The 24,175-nt window shown below is 39.1% G+C and overlaps 1 protein-coding gene across 17 annotated transcripts in view; it reads right to left on the bottom strand.

Annotated features, from left to right (window-relative positions):
- Positions 1-813: 813 nt before the first annotated feature.
- The window catches only part of PPIP5K2 (diphosphoinositol pentakisphosphate kinase 2), a 73,800-nt gene continuing 50,438 nt past the window's right edge, over positions 814-24,175 (bottom strand). For 4 of the 17 annotated variants that reach the window (XM_056106566.1, XM_056106569.1, XM_056106568.1 and 1 more), the window contains 7 exons: positions 23,689-23,858; positions 22,299-22,371; positions 20,647-20,766; positions 19,696-19,758; positions 15,559-15,699; positions 9,762-9,887; positions 814-2,517 (listed from right to left, as the gene is read on the bottom strand). In XM_056106566.1, the coding sequence (XP_055962541.1) occupies positions 2,405-2,517; positions 9,762-9,887; positions 15,559-15,699; positions 19,696-19,758; positions 20,647-20,766; positions 22,299-22,371; positions 23,689-23,858 (806 nt within the window). In that variant the 3' untranslated portion in view covers positions 814-2,404. Of the gene's footprint in view, positions 2,518-9,761; positions 9,888-15,558; positions 15,700-18,531; positions 18,649-19,695; positions 19,759-20,646; positions 20,767-22,298; positions 22,372-23,688; positions 23,863-24,175 lie in introns of those variants that run through there. The other 13 variants (XM_056106570.1, XM_056106571.1, XM_056106576.1 and 10 more) reach the window with 10 other exon arrangements.

Raw genomic sequence — 24,175 nt, 5'->3', positions numbered from 1 at the left:
AGGGAGAAGAACACGTTCAAGGAAAAAAAAGGCTTCCACCCCTGGTTGGCACCAGATAATCTCATCATGGGCAACCATCCAGACCACATGTCCTTCTCTCCCGGAAGGAAACAACATGACGCTCACCATAACCATGCTGCCAGACCCGTGCCAGGCTATTTCACTTAGGGCACCCCAGAGGAGGATGGGAGAGACCCCTCTCTGCCCCAAGGGATGCAGCCCTGGCAGCCAAAACCCTCCAGAACTCAACCACTGCCATGCCCAGAGCAGCTCTTTCCAAATACTTGGGTCGAGCCCCACTCATGAGTGAGCCCCACCCACAAGTGAACATTTTCTTAGACCTCAAGACACATCCTAGGACACACTCTACCTATGCTCCAAGAGTATCACACCACATATGATGGATTTCAAAGCATAGGCAACCAACCTTATAGGGAAATAATGTATTAATTCGGGCTTTGGGGCAGGGATTGGAGTTTGGGATGTTAACACCAGAAATATGGTGGTGGGAGGGTGTAATGAGGTTTTGAATATTAAATGTAAACAAATATTGTAAACTTTATAAAATAACAAAACTGTATTTTTAAAAAAACAAACAAAAACAACAACACAGGCTTCTCCAGAGTGGAGACAAGCAACCAAGGTAAGAGTCCAAGGGAGAACATGGGCTTGAAAAACAAGCTGATTTTTCAGCCTTTTGCTAACAGAATGAACTAAGAAAATTCTCACTTTTTAACAGAATGAACAACTATCTTTACTTTGGCAGCTAAAAGAGATAAAGAATAGAAATAAAAACATGTACCATTTAAGTCACTGATTCTGGAAATAAAATATTTTAATTCAGTTTCACAAAAAATACAAGTAGTTTCCTTAGTCCTACAATGAACCATTGACATTCTCACACACAGAAAGCTTAGGTACATTCAACTGCTGACAAAAAATATCTCCATATACACTTACATCCATGTGAAGCTTGTATAACTCTGCAACTATTTATTTGCGACTTTTACATCTAGTATCTATTAAAACTAACATGTAACATGTTTATCAAAGTTAGTTTAGATATGATTTGTTATTAGGAGAGGCTCCTGAAGAACTTTAATAATTATAGTCCTATGAGAATTAACTAATTTTTCTAAACATATGCTTTAAGCTAAATCTTTAGCAATTTAAATTTCTCACCGGCATTGCACAGAATTCTTAGGAGTTTGAACAGTTTGGTTTTCAGTTTAAGTCATTTCATGTGGTCCATAATTATTTGAGCATCAGGGGGGGAAAAGCACCAACAAAATAAATATCTTTCACATCACAGATGAAATCATAACATGAATCTCAGTTTTCTTTCAAAATCAATCTCTTGGAACATGCATTTATTTCAAATGCCAAACTTATAAGCCTTCTAAGTGAGATCAACTGATACAACTGAGTATATGTATGAATGGAAACAGCAAAAACAGATGCTAAACACAGTATCTACTAATTATAGAATTCAAATATTCTTCTCACATTGATAATTTCCTCTTGTGAACCGAGTTCCTCAGATCTAAAAACAACTCCGAAAAAAAGTGTGCAACACTTACAAACCTGTCAACTATAGCTCTTAAAAAAGAAACTCTGAAAGTATCTTTCTTACTAATAAATGAAGCAATTTTTTCCTGATGAACCAAAGCACCTTATAATAAGGAAATATATTTCAAAAAGTATTTTCTACAAATTAATATACAAATTTATGTGCATAAAGATACAGTAACCCACTTGTATAGGCAATATTTTAAATAACAAAATCAAAAATTTCAAAAGAGACATAAAAAAAATAAGCCATATGCTAATATTCCAGTTATTAAATATTGCAGCATATATATAACAACCAGGGAGACAAAGTTTATAATCTAAATGGTCAATGAGATATCTTTGGAAATAGATTTCAACAAAAGTTCTCAATACAAATCCTGGCCATCCAATTTTAACCTAACCTACAGATTTTTATACCCAAGATGAAATCCTGCAAAACTGGAAGTTTCCAAAGGCCACCTCACACATCCTTCAGTAAATAGCATTACTGGTGAGACACTAACATAAGCTAAGTGGCCTTATTATTTGTCTTTATTACAGGCACATGGTAAACGGGTTAAGAAAGACAGATCGTTAACACCACATATTTTGCTCTTCATAAAACGCTTATAGTAAACACTGTTTTACATATTTCCAGACTGTGAGTTAAAGTTCCTTTATCTAAAAAGAATTCTCTCGAGTTAACACACCTTTGATGAATACAGAGATGTACACAGGGAGAAACGAATTGCTTGCATTGATAGTTTGCAGTTAAGGTTTATTACATGTCTTTTTCTATTGAGTGTGAGTGAGCTTTATGTAGGCATAAGGAGTTTCATCTTCTATTAAGACGTCACTTCTTTTTCACAGTTGTCTTTTTGTGTTCATGCACTTCTGCTTTGCTAGTTGAACTTTTTTTCCGAGCTGAGGTATTAGGAATAACTGTATTGGAAGGTCCACTGGTAGCTATAGAAAAAAGAAACACAGCTGAGATTTCTCACCAGCAATCCACATTCCAGTAACACTGCTGAGTGACAAAATTTGGCAGACTTTTGTGTGCAGAATTCACTTTTTTTTAACTGTGGCATACACAAAACAATGTAACATAATACAACACAGCATTTTTTAACCCTTTGCTTTCTAGAGTTCAACACCGATTCACAAAAGGAATGTTAGTGGGCTTTGTTCATTAAACAAATTTCTTTTAACTCCTATAATTGAAGGTTGTGGTTACAATATCCCAGGCCTCTTCCCTTCTTATATATTCTAGATTATCCTATTAGGAATATCTATACTGCTAGTTGACATAGAATATAAGCATGTTTGAATCTGAACACATCATTTCCCCCCTATAAAATCTATTTTGCCTTATATTTCTCATCTTCTAATTATCCAGAAATATTCTTCAGTTAAGAAACTAGCCTTGGGCCTGGAATGATAGTACAGTGGGTAGGGTGTTTGCCTTGAATGTGGCCAACCTGGGTTCAATTCCCGGCATCCCATATGGTCTCCCAAGTACCACCAGGAGTAATTCCTGAGTGCAGAGCCAGGAGCAATCCCCTGAGCATCACTGGGTGTGACCCAAAAAATGCAAAATAAATAAATAAATAAATAATTAAAAAAAAGAAATAAAAGAAATCAGCCTTTGTAACCTAATATCAAGTTCTAACAAACTACTGGAAAGCAATTCTAGGCAAAATTACACTCTGGCAGGGAGGAAAGAGCCTGACAGAACAAGTCCCTTTGATAATGATAAAAATATAATAAACTATGTGAAAACACTGAAGAATGCATAAATGCTGGCATAAACTACAAAACAATCAAAGCAGAAGAGTTGACGGGTCCCTCCCATACCCCAGCCCCCAGCCCCGTTAAAAACCATTTGGCCTAAGGTTAGGATACAGTCTGCACCATGTGGCATGGTTAAAATTTTAACATTAAAAACTCATCCTTAGCAGCATAAAGAATCAGAAGACAAAATGTTGGGGCTACTACAATTTGTGGAAAGTTAGGCGGGAAATCTTAGAGAGATCCATTTGGGGGTTGATAAATCGTGATTAAATTTATGGCATTATATGGCATGAGCAGAGTAAGTTGCAAGAGTCCAGCTAAGGTTAAAAGAAGAGAGAGAGGGATTCTCAAGCTGCTATCACTTAAGGAATGGTCTTGCAATCTTGTTTTTTTTTCCCCCTCAGGGGTCTGGGGGTGAGAGAGGGGAGGTTCTGGGCTACACTCAGAGGTGCTCTGGGGACCCTATGTGGGGCGGGGGATCTAACTGCAATTGACCATGTGCAAGGCCAGTACTCTCTCCGGTACTCTCTCCAGTTGTGCTGTCCAAATCAGCCATGTTTAATTCTGCTTTAATAGAACCCAGACAACCCAAAATTTCTTGAACCATAACAGAAATAACAGGTTCTGGATTTTCTCCAGCGCAGTATATAAGATATGACCCACAACTACTACACAACTTAGGAAATGGAAACATTTTTCTTCTTGGGAGGGAACAGAAATTGACAGTCTTGAAGTGGGCTAGAATAATAAGTTTCAACAAAACTATTTAACTACGCTCTAGAACTAAGGAAAATGTTTTATAACAAAAAATGAGAAAATATCTTAAAAGAAAAAAAGAGCTGTAAGCAGAAACAAAACAAACTCCTGAAACTGAAATCAAATACACTGAATGCACTTTAACTACAGAATACATACTAGCAAAATCAGTATGATTGTTAAAAAAAAAAAAGTGCCAGTAGAAAATTGTTGAGAAACAAATGAGAAAAGCAAATGTTTCAATGTAATAAATTTAAATTTGGCCTGAGCAACAGCTCAAAGGGCTACAGTCTGCCATTCAGGGGTGCAGGGCCGAGCCTGGGCAGCACAGGGTCTCCTGGGCACTGTGAGGAGAGACCAGAACACTGAGCTGAGAGTAGAGCATGGCCCCAAAGCAAAGAAGGAAGGAAAAATCCATTAACGTATGGCGATAACAGGAACAAAAATTTAGATTAACTCAGAATTCTTGACAGAAACAACAGGAAACCAGAAGGCTGCAGAATATTTTTGAAGCGAATAAAGAAAAAAGAATTCTCTGACTTCCATCTAGCAAAATTACCTAATAAGAACAAAGGTGAAATGAGAACTTCTCAACCACAGTAGACCTGCAATAGAAGAAATGCTGACATATTCAAGTTCAGTACAAATGGAACCAGACTGAAACAATGGCTTGATGAAGTAATGAATGTGGAAAATGACAAATATGTAATAAGTCTAAGGTGTTTTTTTCAATCTCCTCTACTCTCTTTAAATACATATGGCTACTTAAAACCAACATCACATCATAATTTGCAGCCTTCATAACATACTTTGGAAATTGTGTTTCCACACATGAATAACTAATGTAAAGGGAGAAGGCAAATGAACCCCCAAAGCTGCCAAGTTTCTACATTTTAATTTCAGTGGAGCCTAAGTAAACTGAGAATACAGAGCCACCAGCATGAAAATAATGCAAATATTTCACTAAAAGCCAACAGAAAAATTAAAATGAAATTCAAAAATTGATTGAATATAAGACAGGAAAAGAAAAACGATGATAATAAGCAGAAAATAAAAGTAGTGGATCTAACCGACCATAGCAGTAAGTACATTAAGCATTAGTAGATTACAAACACTGCAACTCTAAGGCAGCTACTTCCAAGTGACTTTTTGAAAGGTCAGGATATTCTGCCTACAAAAATTCTACTTAGATATAAAGATGTAAATATGCTGAAAACAATTTACTATGCATAAACTAAGAATAACAAATCTACAGTGGTGGCTAAATTCATATCAGATTAACAAAAAAAAACCCAAAACAAAACACAACTTTAAGACAAAGCTTACAAGAGATCAAAGAAAATTTAAGAATGATAAATAGATCAGGAATGATAAATACATCAGGAAGCCATATCAGTCAAATATGTGTGTACTGAATCAGTGCTTCAAAACACACAAAGAAAAAAATAGACTGAAGAAAAAGGGAAAAAAGATAATTCCACAACTGTGAGCAGAAATTACTCTCTAAGCATTGCTACAGCAACCACAGTCTCTCTCAGTGGATGATGGACAAATCCCAAATTTTAAGTAATAAAAAGCCTCACGTACTGCTGTATTAAGGACTGCGCACTAACCGACTGCACCTCTGGAGCCACTGGAGATCCACTGGACCTCCTCCACCCAGATCCCCCATCTTCCAGTAGGTCGGCATTACACCCACCAAATGCCCCTGGTGCCGCACTATCCCATCAATGGCCAAGACCCAGAGACTATAAAACCCAGCTCCAGCGAATGCGGCCGCGCGACCTCTGATTATCTAGTTCTTACTCTTGGAGAACCTGGCAGTCTACCGAGAGTCTGGCAAACTCTCCGTGTCGTATTCAATATGCCAAAACCCAGTTACAATGATGGGTCTCATTCCCCTGACCCTGAGCGAGCCTCGAATGTGGCACTTTCTAAAATCTCAGGGCTAGGACGAAGGAGACATTACTGGTGCCTGCTCCAGGAAATTGATGAACAGGATGACAGTGACACAGCGACAGAGAAAAAGTCTCACATTTGAAAGACGTGTGCTGGACAACTGCAATAAATTAAATGAGAAACAAGTAACAAGAGACCCAAAACGTCCCCTCCCCAGACATTAAGAGATCAACCAAAGTTTCTAAAGATTTTATGACCCAAAGAAGAAGTAACAAAGTAAATCAGAAAATCTTTTGTTGAATGAAAATGAAAATATAACATCGCTTCTGAGCTGTAAATATAGAAATATCTCAAGTAAAAATTGCTTTAAAAGTTTAAGTAGCAAGAGAAGAAATGTCTAAGAGTGATACAGAAAGTAAAAGATGAAAGTAAATGTAAACTAAGTAGAAAAATGAGAATAAAAGAACAGAAATCAATGAAAGAAAATGGAAAAACAAAGAGCTAAAATCGCTGTTTATAAGGACGAAAAAATGTTAGAAAAACAAAATAAAAATAAAAAAAATAAAAAATAAAAAAATATAACCAGTATCATGAATAATGTGGGTTACTGCCATAATCATTAAAAGGACCATAACTAAAGAAGCTGAAAACTTTGATAAATGAACATGTTATTAAGAAATTACACTGCTACCAAAACCACCAAATAGAAAATTAAACCAATCCAAATTTAAAGAAGAAATAAGTATTTTAAAACTTTACTTTCCAGTAAGCAGAAGAGGCTATACTTCCCAATCACTTGACTGTCACTATTACCCTTATACTAAAACCTGAAATCAACTATCCCAAATAATAAAATAAATAAATAAAATGACAACAAATACACTTAAAAATGCATGTATGAAAATTCTAAAAGTGGAGTTTACCTGTGTGTGTGAGTGATTGTGTCCCAGAGTCTCCCAGGCGCTGTAGCAATCCCTGAGCACCAAAGTGGAAGCATCAGGAACAGCCCCTGCCCACTGACTGCTAGATGTGGCCCAGAAACCAAAACCAGAAAACTCAACATTCATGTGCCATGGCCAAACAGGGTTCATCCCAGACATGTAAGACTGGCCCATATTTTAGCTTATGTCACCAATAAAAAACCATGCACTGCCTCATTATTTCATCTTCACAAATGTATTAAGCCATGCATTAATTCTATTATGCAGAGAACATCAATGTACTATGATTCAAAGACAGTCACACCTTAGGTTTACTAAATACTAATTACACGGATCAGAGACAAATCACGATCTCTTGACACCACTTCAGCTATTTTCTATTTGTCTGTTTGTTTTTGGGCCACAACCAGTGATGCTCAGGGCTTACTCCTGGCTCTGCACTCAAAACCTATTCTCTCTGGTGCTCGGGAACTATATGAGATACTGGGAATTGAACCTAGGTTGGCTATGTGCAAGGCAGATGCCCGACCTGCTGCACTACCGCTCTGGACCCTGTCTTTCAACACTGATGTGCACAAAATGGCTACAGAGAATTGACGACTGTTGAGAAAAAGAGCAAGCTCTGGGACACCTGGACTGGCCAGGTCCCTATGACGGAGGTCAGGGAGAAAGAAACCCAGAGGGCAAGGAATAAGAGGGGGACGGGAGGTAACAGGGGCTGGGGCATCCTGCACATCGAGGGGTAGAGCTGGGGTGTACTTAAATACGCCCATTGGGGGGCAGGCTCATAGGACCTGGACCCTGGGGACACTGGCGGAGGGAAGGTCATGCTGATGATGAGCCTGTTACACTTAAAACTCAACTATGAGGAACTGTAAATTGTGGTGCCTTACTGTTTTGGAGGGTGGGGGCACACCTGGCAGTGCTCAGGGCTCCCTCCTGGCTCTGCTCAGGGGTTAATCCTGGCAAAATTGGGAGACCGTATGGAATGCCGGTAATTGAATCAGGGTTGGTCAATTGCAAGGCAAGTGCCCTATCCACTATACTATCTCTGGCCTCCCCCAATTTTTAAAAGACAAAGGACAGAGGGAAAAGGGGAAAAGGAGGAAGGAAGGAAGGAAGGAAGGAAGGAAGGAAGGAAGGAAGGAAGGAAGGAAGGAGGGAGGGGGGGGAGAGGGAGAGAGAGAGAGAGAGAGAGAGAGAGAGAGAGAGGAGAAGGAGGGAGAAAGGGAAGGAAGAAGGGAGGAAGGGAGATAAAGAGCGAGTTCTGGTCCCTGGAACATCTCAGCATCACAGGGCCTGCACCATCCCCAGCTCTCAGGCCTGAACTAGCATTGCACCAGCCCTGTGTGGGAGACCTGCCCTGGCCTCAAGAACACAAAGAGCTCCGCAGGACAGATGACTATTTCCAAGAGAGGCGCTGCGGGAAGTCAGCCTTACATGCAACAGCTACTGCAAACGGTCTCATGAGCAACTCGAGGGGTCATTCCTGAGCAGAGTCAGCAACAGCCTCCAAGAACTGCCATTTGTGACCCCAGCATCTCCCTTCTACCCTGAATATTTTTAACTCAATATATGTTATTTTTAATTCAGTACGTCATTATTTGAATTGCATATGTAACACACCATGACTGTATATTTAAGATACTTTTTCCATTATGCAGACATCATCACTGGAGTTTTGATGACTGTGTATCATCAATGAAGGTGGGTGCAGATTTGAAGACTGGAAAGTGAGAAGGGAACACCTTAGAACAAAAAACAATGACATGACTGTTATGGGAATTTCTGTGGGGGAGAAGAGAGGAAAACAGGCTGCAGTGTGAAAAACAAGTTAACATTTTTAGGGGGAGTTTACAAGACATAACCACTACTTTCTATATGTCATTACATTCATCACTGGCTTGTATGAATCTGAATCTATTACTAGAGGTTAAGTAACTTGTCCAAGGGGAAACAGCTAATAAATAATAGAGATTTTAATCTAGATCTCTCTGGCTCTCAAGCAGAAACTTAGCAAAGAGAATGACAGTATTGAAAGTAGGAAAATGGACATTTCAGGGGCCAGGGTGACAGTATGGTGAATGGGTCGGCGCTTGCCTTGCACACTGCTGAGCCCGGTTTGATTTCTGAGCACAGAGTCAGAAGTAAGCCTGAGCACCTTTGGACATAAGTCAAAGATAAAACAAAGTAACAAAAAGAATAAAGATATTACAAATATAGAAAAGCCATGCCTATATGGGATTTTCTACTGAAAAAATAAATGGGGTAGGAAAATATGAATACAGCTGATAAAAAAGTAGGAACCACAAACATGAAGAATAGAATAAAAATGTAAATAACACCAAGACACAGTAATGAATGTCCTTGGAAATCAGGATAAGAAAACATCTAAGGCACAATCAGCGAGATGAGAAATTGTGTGTAGAAGCTGAAGGGAAGAAAGTAGATGAGAAACTTAAATTCAGTCTGTTCATGGGATTGAGAATGAAGAGAGTAAAAATCTACAAACAAAGAGGAAAAAAAAATCTTCAGATGAAAGTACTAAACTAATGCACTGGCTAAACCGCCTATGGATGAGTTAGGAAAGAGGCATGAGAATGACATGTATTTTATTAACAGATGAGGGCAGAAGAGAAAGACAAGCGACAGGGAAAAATGGAAAAACACCCACAAATATATTAAGAGGCGAAAGTAACAGAAACCCCACTAGGATCACTCCTTACACTCCAAGAAGTATAATGATCTTATTGAAAACAGAGACTTTCCATTTAAAGAGCCAGCTAGCAGTACTACTCTCACAAACTCACACAGATTCCTAACCTGGTTTGCTGCTTGCCTTAGGGCCCTTTAATGTGCTGGACGGAGTTGGAAGGACCTTTGCAGGTGTGTATGTATTTAAAGAGACCTTCCTCCGCATTACTGGACTGATACGTGACGCTGGAGAGGCTGAAAAAAAAAAAAATAAACAGATGTGGTAATTTAGTAATTTCCTGCCAATTCTAGCTTTACATTTAGAAGATTTGTTAGTTAGCAGCCCTATGAGTAAACATAAGTAGGAGAGAACAGACCAGTAAGGGTTGTAGAGCAAACTCTGAAAAGCCATTCTGACTCTAAAAAGTGACCTCCGTGTCGCAGCCCCACCCATATTCTTTCCATGGTACGAACAATGAGCAGCAATACCATTTACTGAAGGAAGACTAATGAGAAAAAGGGGAATGACTATTTCATCCTGCCATAACACCGACTCATAAGCAAGAGCAGAGAACTGCTGGCAGGGCTTTACTACATAGGAACAGAAGACCAAAGAGAGTTGAACTGCTCTTCTCAGAAAAGCCAAGTCCACTGGAGATTCAGGGATGATCTACAAACACATGGCTGCCTAAACTCTCATCTTAGAGTAACCAGGTTACCAATGAACTACATCAGCCAGACTGTGCTTCTTTAAGTATTTCTGAAGAGATAGATCTTCATGAGGGGAAAATTTAATTAATTCATTCAACATAGACAAAAGCCACAACTGTTGATACAATTCTAGAGTTGAAGCTGATTAGACAGCAAAGCTCCAATATTAAAACCGTTAAGTTATAAAAATCAATTTTTATGTGAAGACTCGTTAGTAATGACATTCCAGTAGGACCACACTGAATTAGATGGGAAAGTAGCATAGAAGTCAACTAAACTCAACAACAACAGAAAACAGTAGCACAGTACGCTCAACTAACACAACTGTAAGCTTAATTTGTTGAAGGGAAATTTTAACAATTTTCTTCTCTTTCAAATCAAGATAAGGAGATTGTGAGGTGGAAAGAAAAAGTAGTGATAATTTCTTTCTTGGTTCTTGGGTCATACTCAGCAGTGCTCAGTGGTAACCCCCTGGTGTTGCTTAGTGTACCACACTTAGAGCCTGGGACTGAACTGGGATGGGCAGGACACAAAACAAGTGCCTTAACCCCGGTACTATCCCTCTGGCCCAGGCAGAGAGAATTCTTCAGTAGAATAGGGGGAGGCTTGCCAGAGAGGAGGAGCTACTGACTTGAACTTCTGGGTTCCGAAACAAAGAAAAATAGGAGATTAAAAAAAAAAAGATATAGGCCTACTCTTACAATTGACGGTAGGATCTAATTAGCAATAAAGAGTGTGTCTCTGAAAAACCATGTGTACATGGCAAATGTACACATACATCCGCGGTTGTAAGCACTCTAAATGAATGTAAATGCCATGGCAGAGGCTCAAAGGAGTCTAATGAAATAACAGGTGGTAAAAAAAAGTACCTCAAACATCACATAAAGTAGCACCACTGCAAGTAGATAGCTTTCTCCAGTTCCCGTTCCCTTTAACCTACTCTGTTAACTTCCTCCACTAACCTCCTAATGAGTGTTATACAGGGTTTCTCCCGAAATTTAAATCAGCCCATCAATTTAAGCTATTTACTAGTTACTACAAAATTCATTTTGTCCTAGGGGATGAATGCAGAGGATATACAATGTTTTCTCCATTCCTATAAACACTATAAAAATCTGTTTGTCTATAACATTATTTCCTTGATAATTAGAGAATCAATATTATGTGACTACTAAGTATTCATTCTGCATTTACAGAATAGAAACAGGATTCAGATGCCTCTGACATAATTGGTGCCCTATTTCCAGATTTAGAAGGCACAATACACTTGAGTTCTAATTTTGCTGGACCACTAACTAGATGATTTCCCCAACAAAATCTAAGTTTTTGCCCTTAACAATTTTTTCCCCACATACAGTTCCCTTAGTAGGAAACAGCAAGCTTAGTAGTAATAATAATGAAAGAACTAGGGTACAGCCTATAGTCACGCAACAGAGAAAAGTTAATCAGTACATAGAAAACAACGGTATATCCTTCGCTTCACTGTTAAACCCCAATACATACATGCTGGCAAATTCATTAAACATAAAACCATGAAGTAGAAGCATCATAGCATCAACCTTTAAAGATCACAAATATACAATTTTGGGGAGGGCAAATATTCCATCACGATTCTCTCTTTTTCAAAACAAACAGATGGCATTTCTGCCGTTATTATTACCTTTAAGTCATTCACTGCAAAGCTGATAAACTCTGAATAGCACTGAGATGTACCCTAAGCTCTTTTGTAACTAGTGAGAATCTTCCTGGCAGTGCCTATATTGCAAACCATAATGTCCAGAGAAGAAATTGAGAGAGAGAGTGAGAGAGAGAGAGAGCGAGAGAGAAAGAGAGAGAGAGAGAGCGAGCGTGCACTGAGCGCACTGGTGGGGCATGGGGATGGTGGTGCAAAGTGCAAGGGAAACTGGGGTCACTGGTGGTATAAAACTGACACTAATGAAGGGATGGTTATTGGAACATCCTATGACTGAAACCCAATCACGGACAACTTTGTAACTGTGTATCTCAGTGATTTCAATTAAAAAAAAAACCCCTTCAACTTAAAAATTCATATTCCTGACTTAGACAAGCAATGAAACAGCACATACAAGAGGGCCAGCAAGAACTATTTTTTTTCCTTTTTTTGGGTGGTACCGGGCTATGCTCAGGGGTTATTGCTGGCTCTGTAGTCAGAAATTACTCCTAGTGGTGCTCAGGGGACTATCTGGGATGTTGGGGATTCAATTGGGCTCAGCTGCATGCAAGACAACACCCTCTACGCTGTACTATCTCTCTGGTCTCATAGAACTATTTTTTAAAAATTTATTTTAGGCGCTCCCAGCAATGCTTGGGGGCTCATGGGGCTACACCCCAAAGTGTATTGGACGCTTTATGGGTGTTTCATTTTCTGAGCTATCTTACTAGCCCAAAACTCTCAATGTCATCAGTAGAGAACAGAATGTAAGTTAAACATCCTTTATTTCCATGACTTAGATTTTTGGCTGGGAGATTCAGGATCATATGATGTATTAACAACTCACATAATGACCCACATTCACATGCAAATTCTGAAATTTAAGCCTGCTTCCTCAAGCAGTTTCCAAAGGGCCTAATTTTAGAAGAGTCACACCAAAATACCACTCCCACTCCGATTAATTATTAGAAACTTATATTTACTACCAGAAGGGGAAGAATAGCAAATGGCCACTATTCTAAAGAAATGCAGAAAACTATGTGCAGAAAAGACATGTGACTAGAAAGTTCCAGGAAGCTCCAGAATGAAACAATGTGAAGGCTAACTAAGGGAAGAGAGTAAACAAGAAAAGAGCAAAACAAGAAAATGACTTTCACTCTAAGACCTTCACTTTCATTCCCACAAGAAACATATTCACTGCTTTCTTACAGAAAGGAGAACGGCATGCACAGGAAGTTTGCATATTTTCTACTTTTAGTAGGGTTTGGAAAATTCTTAACTTTGATCTGAAAACTCTCTCTTAAAACAATCACTTGCCAAAGTAGAAATTCCAAGGTGCTAAAGGATTCAACAGAGTTGAAAACCAAGGATCTGTTGACTTCTAATACAGGACTTTCTGATCTGACACTTAAGATGGTATGAACACCATCTTAAGTTCCATCTTTCCCTTGGAACAATGCTACATGTTCAAATCACAGTCACAGTCCTCCCGTTGTTCATCGATTTGCTCGAGCGGGCCCAGTAACGTCTCCATCATGAGACTTGATGTTACTGTGTCTGGCATATCGAATACGTCACGGGGAGCTTGCCAGGCTCTGCCGTGCGGGCGAGATACTCTCGGTAGCTTGCCGGGCTCTCCGAGAGGGGCAGAGGAATCGAACTCGGGTCGGCCATGTTGGCTGCGTGCAAGGCAAACGCCCTACTGCTGTGCTATTGCTCAAATATGGCACCAAAAGTTATTTCTCAAAAAGTAAATTTGAAAAATCTGTGTGTACCAATAACTTTCTTTGCAGAAGTGCAGTTGTTTATATGCTACTGATACTCTAAATTACTGCTGTGCCTGGTCAACCCCAAAATCTTGGGATCAAGTTTCCTGAGAAATTAAATGGCAAAAAGTTATGTATGTGGAAGCTATGCACACAAACCATCTCTGGCTCAGCTATACAAGCTTATTCATTGGTCTTATTTCAGAGACCCATAGATAAATCTCAAAAGAGATTAAAAGCTGCAGTTAATCTTGGACCCATGCAAGGCTGAACAGATGGGGGTAAATCGGAGAGGATTAGGTCAGCCTGATGCCCGCCCTAGCAGAGTCCCTGGGCAGCCGCTTACTCCCACAATCCAAAATCTCCACCATGCACCCAAATGGACAGACTCCACTGTCTCAGGATGGTTCTCACTGAGATATTAACCTGCTGAAAATTCAGATATCCGAGTTTTGTGACTAAAATCTCCAGGCTTTCTCTGGGTTGGACTGGCTATCTCTGCCCATTTCACTGTATTCCTGGAAGCACTGACTGTTACCCCCATGAACCAACTCCAGTGCCATCAAGTAAGCTCTTCTCCTGGCCTTGTTTCAGAGACCCATACATAGATCTCAAAACTCAAAAGAGATCAAAAGCTACAGTTAATCTCGGACCCAAGCAAGGCTGAACAGATGGGGGTAAATCGGGGGGGGGGGGGGGGGGGGGGGGCGGCGGCGGGTAGGGATTTGCCTGGTGCCCATCCAAGCAGAGCCCTCAGTAGCAGCTCGCTTCCACAATCTAAAATCACTAACATGCCCTGTCTCGGGACAGACCTCACTGAGATATTAAGCTGTTGAACACTCGGGTATGAGAGGTTTGTGACTGAAATCTCCAGGTTGGAATGGGCTACCTCCTCCCACTTTCCTGTACTTCTGGAAGCCTGCGCAGACATGTCCACACCCCAAAGCTGCCACCCAGTTAAAAAAGCTACTCCAGCTAGACCTTCTGGATAAAAATACTGAACACACTTTATAAACACAATGACCTCTTAATAGCTGTATTGCAAACCATAATGCACAAAATGAGAGAGAGAAAGAAGAAAAGTGTCTGCCATAGAGGCAGACTAGGTAAGGGGATAGAGCGGGGGTTTAGGATGATGGGAGGAAAACAGGGAATATTGGTGGTGGGAAAGAGACACTGGTGGAGAGATGGGTGCTAGATCATTGTATGACTGAAACTCAAAAACTGTACTGGTCTAATGAATATTCAATTACAAGTTTCTTTTCTTTTCTTTTTTTTAAAAAAAGATTTCTTCAATGAATAAAAATCCTTAGACTCTAACCACAAAAGTGAAATTGCCGAGGAAAGGGCAATGGGTTTGTAAGGTTCGGCTGAGAGTGATGGTAGAGAAGTGGTACTTTGGTGGTAGGTAGGGGAAGTTACGTGGTAACAATGTACCCCTAGAACAGACACATTACCTCTTGTAAATCAGTGATACTTCAATTAAAAAAGAAATTAGAAGATACTTTCCTATATCATTATGCTATTTGACTCCTACTGACGAGTCCTACCTTTTTTCTTTTTCATAACACCGAAGATTTGGGGAAGGAGTTAATACAAGTGGGACAGTAAAGAATCCTCAAGAATTCTTTATATCCCTTGGTCTCTTAACATTTTTATGCACTTCTACAACTTCATTTGTTTTAACATTCATGTTTTTGAAATCATAATTACTCATGAAAATAACAATGAATAATATAGCAACAACAATAATATTAAGGAAGGTAAATTTTCCTACAAATTTCAGGAGTCTTCTGTAGAACTTCATTTGATGGACAGGCAATAGAAGCGAGAAATTCATCCACCTGCTTTAAGGACAGGGCATTGTGAAGAGTTTCCAGAGGGCAAATAGACGGTACCATGGAATATAATTCAAAACCTGGAAAAAGAAGAGGACAAAGATGAAAAAAAAAAAAAACAAAACAATTGGACAATAAAAAGCCCTTGATTTAGAAAGGAAGAAAACCACTGCTTATAGCCACAATTTGACTTTCAACTCAGCACATACAAACACACACAATTCTGAAGTCATGACACCACTGTTACATTACAGCATGAGGTTGGAACAAGATGGGACAAAAATTTCATCTCAAATATAATCACATAGCACAGCATGCACACAACGTCACTCTTCTTCAGATTCTGCTTTTTAAAATCAGGCCTCTATGATGGGTGAATAAGCTGATGACAATATGTACCTCTGATATTAGATTGCTAATGGCTAACGCATGAAGAGCAACTACATCACTACTTGAAAAAAGTGATTTTAAATATGGCTCCAGTCATGCCAAAGCCAACAATATTAATTAGAGCAACTCCAGATGGACTGTTTGTTGATGCTGGAAGTAAAGTTCCAAAACAGACTTTACATACCTGGACTGAACTATGATTGGAGTGCTGTAATTTGCTGAGTCAAATTACCCCAATAAGATGCAATACAAATTATATTTTATCTGCAGTCAATGTCACAGAAATAACTTTCATATAACAAACCATGCAGATACATATTAAGACCAGCAGTGAAACAAAAGCACCTTAATACATAGGATATTTTTTAAAGAAACCTGACATAGTTTTTTATTTTTATAAAAATTTTCTATGTATTAAAACTTTATTCAACTGAATGCCTTGAGGGTGAGGAGGCAGAGGGGTCACATCTGCCAGGGCTCAGGGCTGTCTCCTGTCTTAGGGCTCACTGAGTAGGTACTCAGGGAACCATATGCAGTCTGGAGAATTGAATCTGGGTTGGCTGCACGTAAGACAAGCACCTTAACCTTGTATTATCTTTCCAGTCCTGCAAATAAATGATTTTTAAATTTGCATCTACATACTTTTCAAATAACAAGTTTTTGAAATATACACTTAAAAATCCAAAGGTTTTATTCAAGTCTAACCATTAATTAAAAATCATTTAAATCTAAAGAGGCCAGAGAAAAAGCATGGGCTTAAGGAACATGCCTTACATATGGCTGACCTGAGTTCCATCCCCAGCACTCTATGGTCCCCTGAGCATCCCAGCCGAGCACCTGGAGACATTTGGGCACAACTAGGATGCCCCTGACAATCCCCCACACGGCAAGGCCTGAGCAGCACCAAGTCCTCGGCCCTTGCACAGAACTGCATGTTAGGATGAGATCACTGGGAGACCCAGGGCTACTGAGGACTGGAAGAGACCCCTCCCACTCCCCCCCAAGTAAACTCAAATGGACTGCAAAATCTGATGCTTCAATAGGCATGAATCATTTTTAACACTGACCGGAAAATGATTTGTTTAATTTGGGGGGAAATACTGAGCAAGATACTACCTAATCTCAGCTAGAATGAGAAAATGTGAAATGGAGAATTTGGTCTACCAAAAAAAAAAAACACACAAAACCAAAATGCTTTATAAAAAATGCTGTTTGATTTTCAGGAGCAAACAAGGCATGACAAAACATGACAAATGCTTTAAAGAAAGGTTAAAAAGAAAAACCAGTAGTCCAAACAATTTGACCAGAACAACAGGTAAGGCACCTAAGCACTAAAGGAATTCATCTTGCACAACGACTGTAGTTTTTCAAAATACAAGGTTCATGCATGTGAGCCAAACCCTGTTGTCGAATGACATAAAACATCCTCTGCTCAGGATGTTTGGGAGTCTAGTGTAATGTACGCTTGCTTGCATTTGTTAAAATTTTCCAACAGGCAAATGCAATATAGTCCAGTGCCTATAGACATCATTCTGCCCATTTACCTTTAGTAAATGCTTTCTGGAATACACAGGGGAAGGGTCAGCACAGCAATTGGGAAAGCCAGCCTGCTCATGTTTAGAAGCAACAAAAACATACCACTGGAGCCCAGAAATCCCAGAAGAAATGGACCAGCACCTTTAGAGGTGTAGGTGTTCTGCCAGAGGGCCCGAAATTAAGGTTAAGCACTGTCAGAAGACACTTGTTTCACTGTGTTCCTTGAACTAGAGATGAAGGGAGGGGTAAGTGCATGGTATGCGTTAAGATGGAAACAACATAACCAGAGAACTCAAAAAAGATCAAATGATGAGTGGTAGGACAGCTAAGATGATGCAGGATTTAAAAAACACATAATAAACTGTGAGAAGTACAAATAAATATTTCTAAAGTTGAAAGGAATGTGCTATGTGCACTGATTTGCAAAACGTGTGGGAAACACCTTAAGTCAAAGGAGTATAAAAGTAACTCCACTTTCTATTAAATTTAACACTGTCACTATCCTCCTGCTGTTCATTGATTTAATTGAGCAGGCCAAGTAATGTCTCCATTATGAGACTTGTTACTGTGTTTGGCATATGGAATACGTCGCGGGGAGCTTGCAGGGCTTTGCCGTGAGGGCAAGATACTCTTGGTAGCTTGCTGGACTCTCCGAGAGGGGTGAAGGAATAGAACCCAGGCTGGCCGGGTTGGCCACATGCAAGGCAAACCGCCCTACCCGCTGTGCTAATTTAACAAATAACTTAAAAAAATTTAAACCCAGGTTTTGTACTCATCTAAACATAATCTTTACACAAAAGCTATAGTCAGTATTAAGCCTGAAATGTCTCTCCAAAATATTGTGACTTTTGTCTGTCTTGTGATTTTGGTTTTTGTCTGAGGTTCTTACAGTTCTCAGTTCTTTTGCTCCTGCAGCTGTATCAAATAATGATTCATGCCCCCCCTTCCTTTTCATGCCCCCCCTTTCTTCAAAAAACTTGCATTTATTAAATATCTGCAATGGAGAGGGAAGCACATTAAACTTCAAAGCTAAATTTTCATTTGTTTAGGATGAGATCTTTTCACTTCATCTTCGAGATGTCAGGGTGCAGTATCTAGCTTTGCTGCAGAAGGATACATAAAGGGGAGAATTAAAATTTTGTGTTTGGGCCGTTAGCTACATAAAAGTTCCTGAAAGACCTGGCCTGAGGGTTTCAAAGAGTAATGATGTGCAGCTAAATTTTTACTCCCAGAGTTGTAAGTTACCCTTCCTTCAATAAAAAGCAATTACCTGTATGTTTTCTTTTTAAATTAGTCAATCCTGAATTACTGAAAAACAAGCAGTGCATAACCAAAATGCTGTTCACCCTCCTTCAATTAAGAAAAACTGGGGGAAAATAAAACCCTACAAAAGTGCCAAATTCAGCTTAACAATTACGGTCAAAAAATACTTTACATTTCAAGCTACAAAACTTAACTGACTTAAATTGACCTTGTAGATTTTAGCTTAAACTTCTTCCTGTTAAAAGTTGTCCAGTTTTGATGGGAGTGGTACCAAAAAGAATGGGCTTGTTCAATGCAAGCCCAATAGTCTACATTAGGACAAAATGACGCTGGATAAAGTTCTCAGGATGCTTTAGACAAAGCCAGATTTTGCTTTAGATGAAAAGCCAGGGATAAATGGTATTAAACAGTGAATTCCACATTGCCTGGTTCCCAAAACTTTTCCAAAGTTGCATTTCATTTGGCAATTTAACCAATATGGCTCTACATTTCTCTTAAACAGCTCAATAAACAACCATAGGATTGGATCAGGATAGAAAATTAAAGGTACTCAGAATTAAGAGAAAATTAAAAATACTAACATGTTTCTTAAGATTTTGGGTATACTGATTACTTGAGAGATTAGACATTTTTCGATGTTATTTTAGGATTAAAATGCATCATTGCTGTGGTCATTTAAAAGTTCGGTGAGTGGTGTTGTTATTGTGTGGATTATAGTTGGAAAAATTGAGACAGCCTCAAAATTGGTAGTGAATAATTGGCATTGAATGTCAAAATAAATTAAGGGTGGAGAATGCATGATACTGTACACCCCACATTTTGAAATTAAAGAAAAATAATAAAGTATGAAGCAGGGGAGTATCTTTTAAAATAAAAGCAAAACGTACCATTGGTTGGGTGTCGAGCAAATGAGATAGAAAACCTTTTAACAGCAGAACCGCGTGTGGCGTCTGAGAAAGAGAAAAACAGGTTCCTGAAATTCGTTAACAGCTACCAAAGGAAGAGACACTTACAAAAGAAGGGAAAACAAATATAAAAAGAGGTTAGAATTATGTGAACATGCAGAAGGGACAATGAAAGGAGATAATAAGCCAAATTCTGGCTAAAGGAAGTAAAATGTCTGGATGGCAGAACGCAAGTGTGTGATGGAGTAAAACCAAAGAAAGAAAAGCAAGATGAACCAAAAGTTCCGGTAAATCCATGTCTTTACTGACTCAAAGAAGTCTGGGGACATATGAAAAAACAAATTGCTAAGCCAAGCTAACCTTGAACGAAAGGGCTAAACTCTTTCATAAACAGAATATGAGCTTCCATTAGCCCCAGAACATACTCTGGACCTTAAAGCTTCGTTACAGTGATATGTTGAGAGGCTCTTCTTCACCTGAGACACTAAAAGATCATCTCATTCTGAATCTTATAAAATTATCACCAGTATTCTTTTCCCCCTTCCCGCAATTTTAAACATCCTGTTCGCTTGATTTGAATTAATACCAGGAAGCAAAGTAAGGGTTAAATAAAAAGTGCAGGAGATCAGAGAACGGGTTCTTTGCAGCCTGATTCACGAGCTATCATCTAAAGGAAGAAGACATGGGATGCGGTTCTGTCACATTTCAACACGCTGGTCCTTGACCGAGCAGTCAAGTTGGCCTCCACGGAACTGCTGAAACGTGGATCCAAACTGTGAGTCACGCAGCGCCTTAAGCACAGAGCCCGGGGGAGGGGTTGTGTCCCCTGGCTTGATCATGGGTGGGTCTGCCTGTGACATAGCCCCAGTGCTCCTGGGTGTGTGTGTGTGCGTGGCTGGAGGGATGCATCTGTGCGTGCATGTGTGCACATACCATCTATGCAGCCAGCAGCGGTCAGCTTTTTACGATGTGCACGAGCATAATCTTGTAGGTTAGGTGCGCTTGAAGAAGCCCCGAGCACTGAGCTGCTAAACAGGCTCGCGCAGTGAGGCCCTGATGGAGTCAGAGAAGATACATACAACAACGGGTATTCTCTGGGCATGGGGGGCTCATGCAGCATGCAGCAACCCGGCGCTTACCAACCACCTCAGGCAGGGCCGTCAACACGCTCACAACACTCTCGTAATGCCAACGTTAATACAGTCACAACCACCAATTAGCATGTGTACCCGCAGACAAAATGGTGTCTTCAAGAAAAATAATATGCCCAGTAACTAGACATAGACATATTACAAGGTGGAAAAACACTGCCGTAAAATACTCATTTTGGATAAGGGATTCGACCGGTTGCCGTTGGAGCAGACCATAGAAGAAACTTCTAGCACGAGTCACATCAGATCAGTCTCTGAACATGTATCTGTCAATAAGAACTTTATGGTGCCACTGAATTGAGAAATGATCATTTGCGATAAAATAAAGCAAATCAGAGCTTACTTGTGAGCAGATCTGGTGAAAACAATTCCTTTTACTTCACTGAAGCCTAAATCACTTTAGATTTCCAATACAGAAATCATTTAAGGTTTTAATTAGTAAGATCCCAATAAAGCACATTTCTAGCAAATAAAAATGTAAACGGTGCTCAATCTGTAGTGAACGTGTTTACAGCCACCGAAAACCAGCCACTGGGTAAGGATTAAAAAAGGGTGTATCGTTATATATTGTACTAGAATATATCAATATGGAAGAGTTTTCAATCTATAAAGAAAAAAAGACTATAAAAACGCTAAAGCTATTGACATGTGCTGTATGTAATTAACTCAAACTCTTCAAGTGCACAGCTATCAACACAGCTCATATGGCTCTAAGTCTAAAGATCATAAGACATACATTGTTGAAACTTCTAACGACTTTTATATACTTTTATTCAATGTACTGAACCAATAAAAATATGCTATTACTTTAGATGGTTTGGGAAAAATGACTTAATATTGAATAAATTTAGAAAAGAATTTTCCAGAGTTTTGAGTATTCATAGAGACAGGCCAAAGCACTAAGTTAATAATGCTACCGCAGGTTCACTTTGCTTTGGTTTTCCTCAAAGAGATGCTCAAAAGGAAAACGAAATGAGTCTGAAACACTCCCTGATTTTTTTTTTATATCAGAAAAGTAGAAAAGTTTTGCCATGTGGTAGCACATTTTCACCTTTATTAATTAGGGAAAATGAAAATTCCTTCTTCACTAAAACATTCTGAGGGGCACGTGATGCGGTTCTGTCCTGGCACCAAATTAAAACAAACACATGCTGGGATTCCAACTTAAAGAAATCCAGGTTGTGAACGAACACTGGGAACTGTACTATGCAGTTGGCATTGTGAATATTCAAAGGACTGTCCAAATACAACTTAAAGCTAGGTCATACCCATTTAGCTGAAACCTTACTGAATATTTTGAGTCATACAACTTTTAATATTTCTGAGTTAACATGTTAAACAAAAATCGTGCTTTTACCACCAAACAATTTTACATGTTGTGTAAATGGTTGAGTTTCAGACCGCCTGGAGTGCCGTTTCCTTTACACTACATACCTACGGTAGGGTTCTGCTTCTGTTCCACAAGAGTTCTTGGTGTTCGAAGATAATTAGCATTTTCAGAGACAACCTGCATAAGAAAGCAAAGGAAAATGAAATGAAACAGTAAAATAAATCCTAAGATCCATACTTCATTTGCAGCCTGTTCCAGACAGACATGGTTAATAAGCTGTATGATAAATATTAGTAGAAATACATAAAACATAAAAAGATCATGCAAGATCCCCTTCTGAAGGGAGCCCATTTCATATGAGGTCCTTGCAATGAAGTGGTGCGAAGCAGGCATTCAGAATGAAACATCATGTATGAAACGAGACAGATGAATAGAAATGATTCATAGACTGAGATAATTTCACTCTCTCTTAAAAGAAGCAAATACCCACTCTTAAACAGCTCCTGTATTCCAGGGGGAAAACAATCACAAACGAAAGAAAAGACAGACAAAGACCACAGAAGTCACCATACAATTACTGATCCATGCACGGGCTTTATCAGAGTAACCTTTAAGTATTCACAGCCTCAATGGATACCATAATCCCTTTTCCTATAATCAAGTGCATTATATATTTCCAAAAGGAAACTGCTGAAGTTCTTGGAAAAGTCATGTATAATAGCAGACCTTCCATTGTTAAAACAAACAAAAACCCAAAACAACCACACGAGTATTTTAAGGTTCAATATGTCATCATAGAAAGTCCTTCTGAAATAATTTAATTTTAACCCATATTCACAATGGACACAACATATACACAATATTTCCTCTTACTTAAAGAGAGCATCAAAATGTATAACTCAAAACAACCCACAATGTACATATCCCTTAGACACTTCCTGATAATGGAATAGTGAGGGAAAAAACAATCAGAATGAGATGTATCCTGTTAATTAACACAGGGACACAATGATTTTGATAGGTAAGTCTACAACATATACATTTTGTGGGGGATATTTTTTATATGTTTACATTCTCAGCAAATTCCAGTGGAATATAATTTTTCAATTATGCAAAGAAAGTTATTAAAAATTTTACCATCAATATAAATAGTTTTGTGTCCGAATATTTTGAAGGACGACTAAGTTACGAAAGATTACTTTTCTGAAAGGGCTACTACATAAGTTCAAGTTTCAGGAGCAAAATACATTATTTCTTAAACTCCTGATATTTAAAGCCCTCCCAGTGAAAATGACAAACACATCTGATGTGAGAGGCTGTTTTCCCTCGACTATTGGTGGAAAACACAAGGATTTTCCAAGGACTCAAAATTAAAAAAAAACAGAAGGATTTACTCTGATGTGAAATACAAGGGATTAGATGTCCTCAAAGATAAGCTGTTTGTTGCTCTGAATGCAGGGAGGAAAAATGTTTAATGAAGTAAAGTTTAAAAACCTGTTGCCATGAGCCAAAAATACTGGATGTGAAAGCCAATGATTTGGGGGAGACAGGGGAAGAAGTGATTTGTTCCCCTGATCTGCGTCTCCGACGCCCAGTACCCACACCACTGGTATAAGGCAGCCAGGCACCAGTGCCCTCTGGGCTAGACACGCTCAGGGGGCTCTCTTCCTGGAAGTGAGAAAAGGGGTATAAAAAAAAAAAAGCAGAGCATGCAAAGTTAGATACAACAGAGCCACATGATCAGAAAGAAAAAAAAATACAGTTTGCATTTGCTTATCAATCTCTTAAAAAACTATTAAACAGTAATTTGGGAACCAGATATTGCAGTATTTGAGAGACCACCAGGAATGACTTTCAAGTCTGATCGCATGTAATAATAATTATGCTAATTACCTTCTCATCTGAAGCACACAAAATACTTATGATACTGCTTAATAGTTGTCCCTTCCCTCTTAAAACTGAACAGAGTTCCGCAACTTTC

This window comes from Sorex fumeus, unplaced genomic scaffold (genome assembly GCF_029834395.1).
Source record: "Sorex fumeus unplaced genomic scaffold, SorFum_2.1 ptg000131l, whole genome shotgun sequence".
Taxonomy (NCBI): Eukaryota; Metazoa; Chordata; class Mammalia; order Eulipotyphla; family Soricidae; genus Sorex; species Sorex fumeus.
The sequence above is the reverse complement of the archived record's forward strand: the minus strand, read 5'-3'. Positions and strand labels throughout refer to the sequence as shown.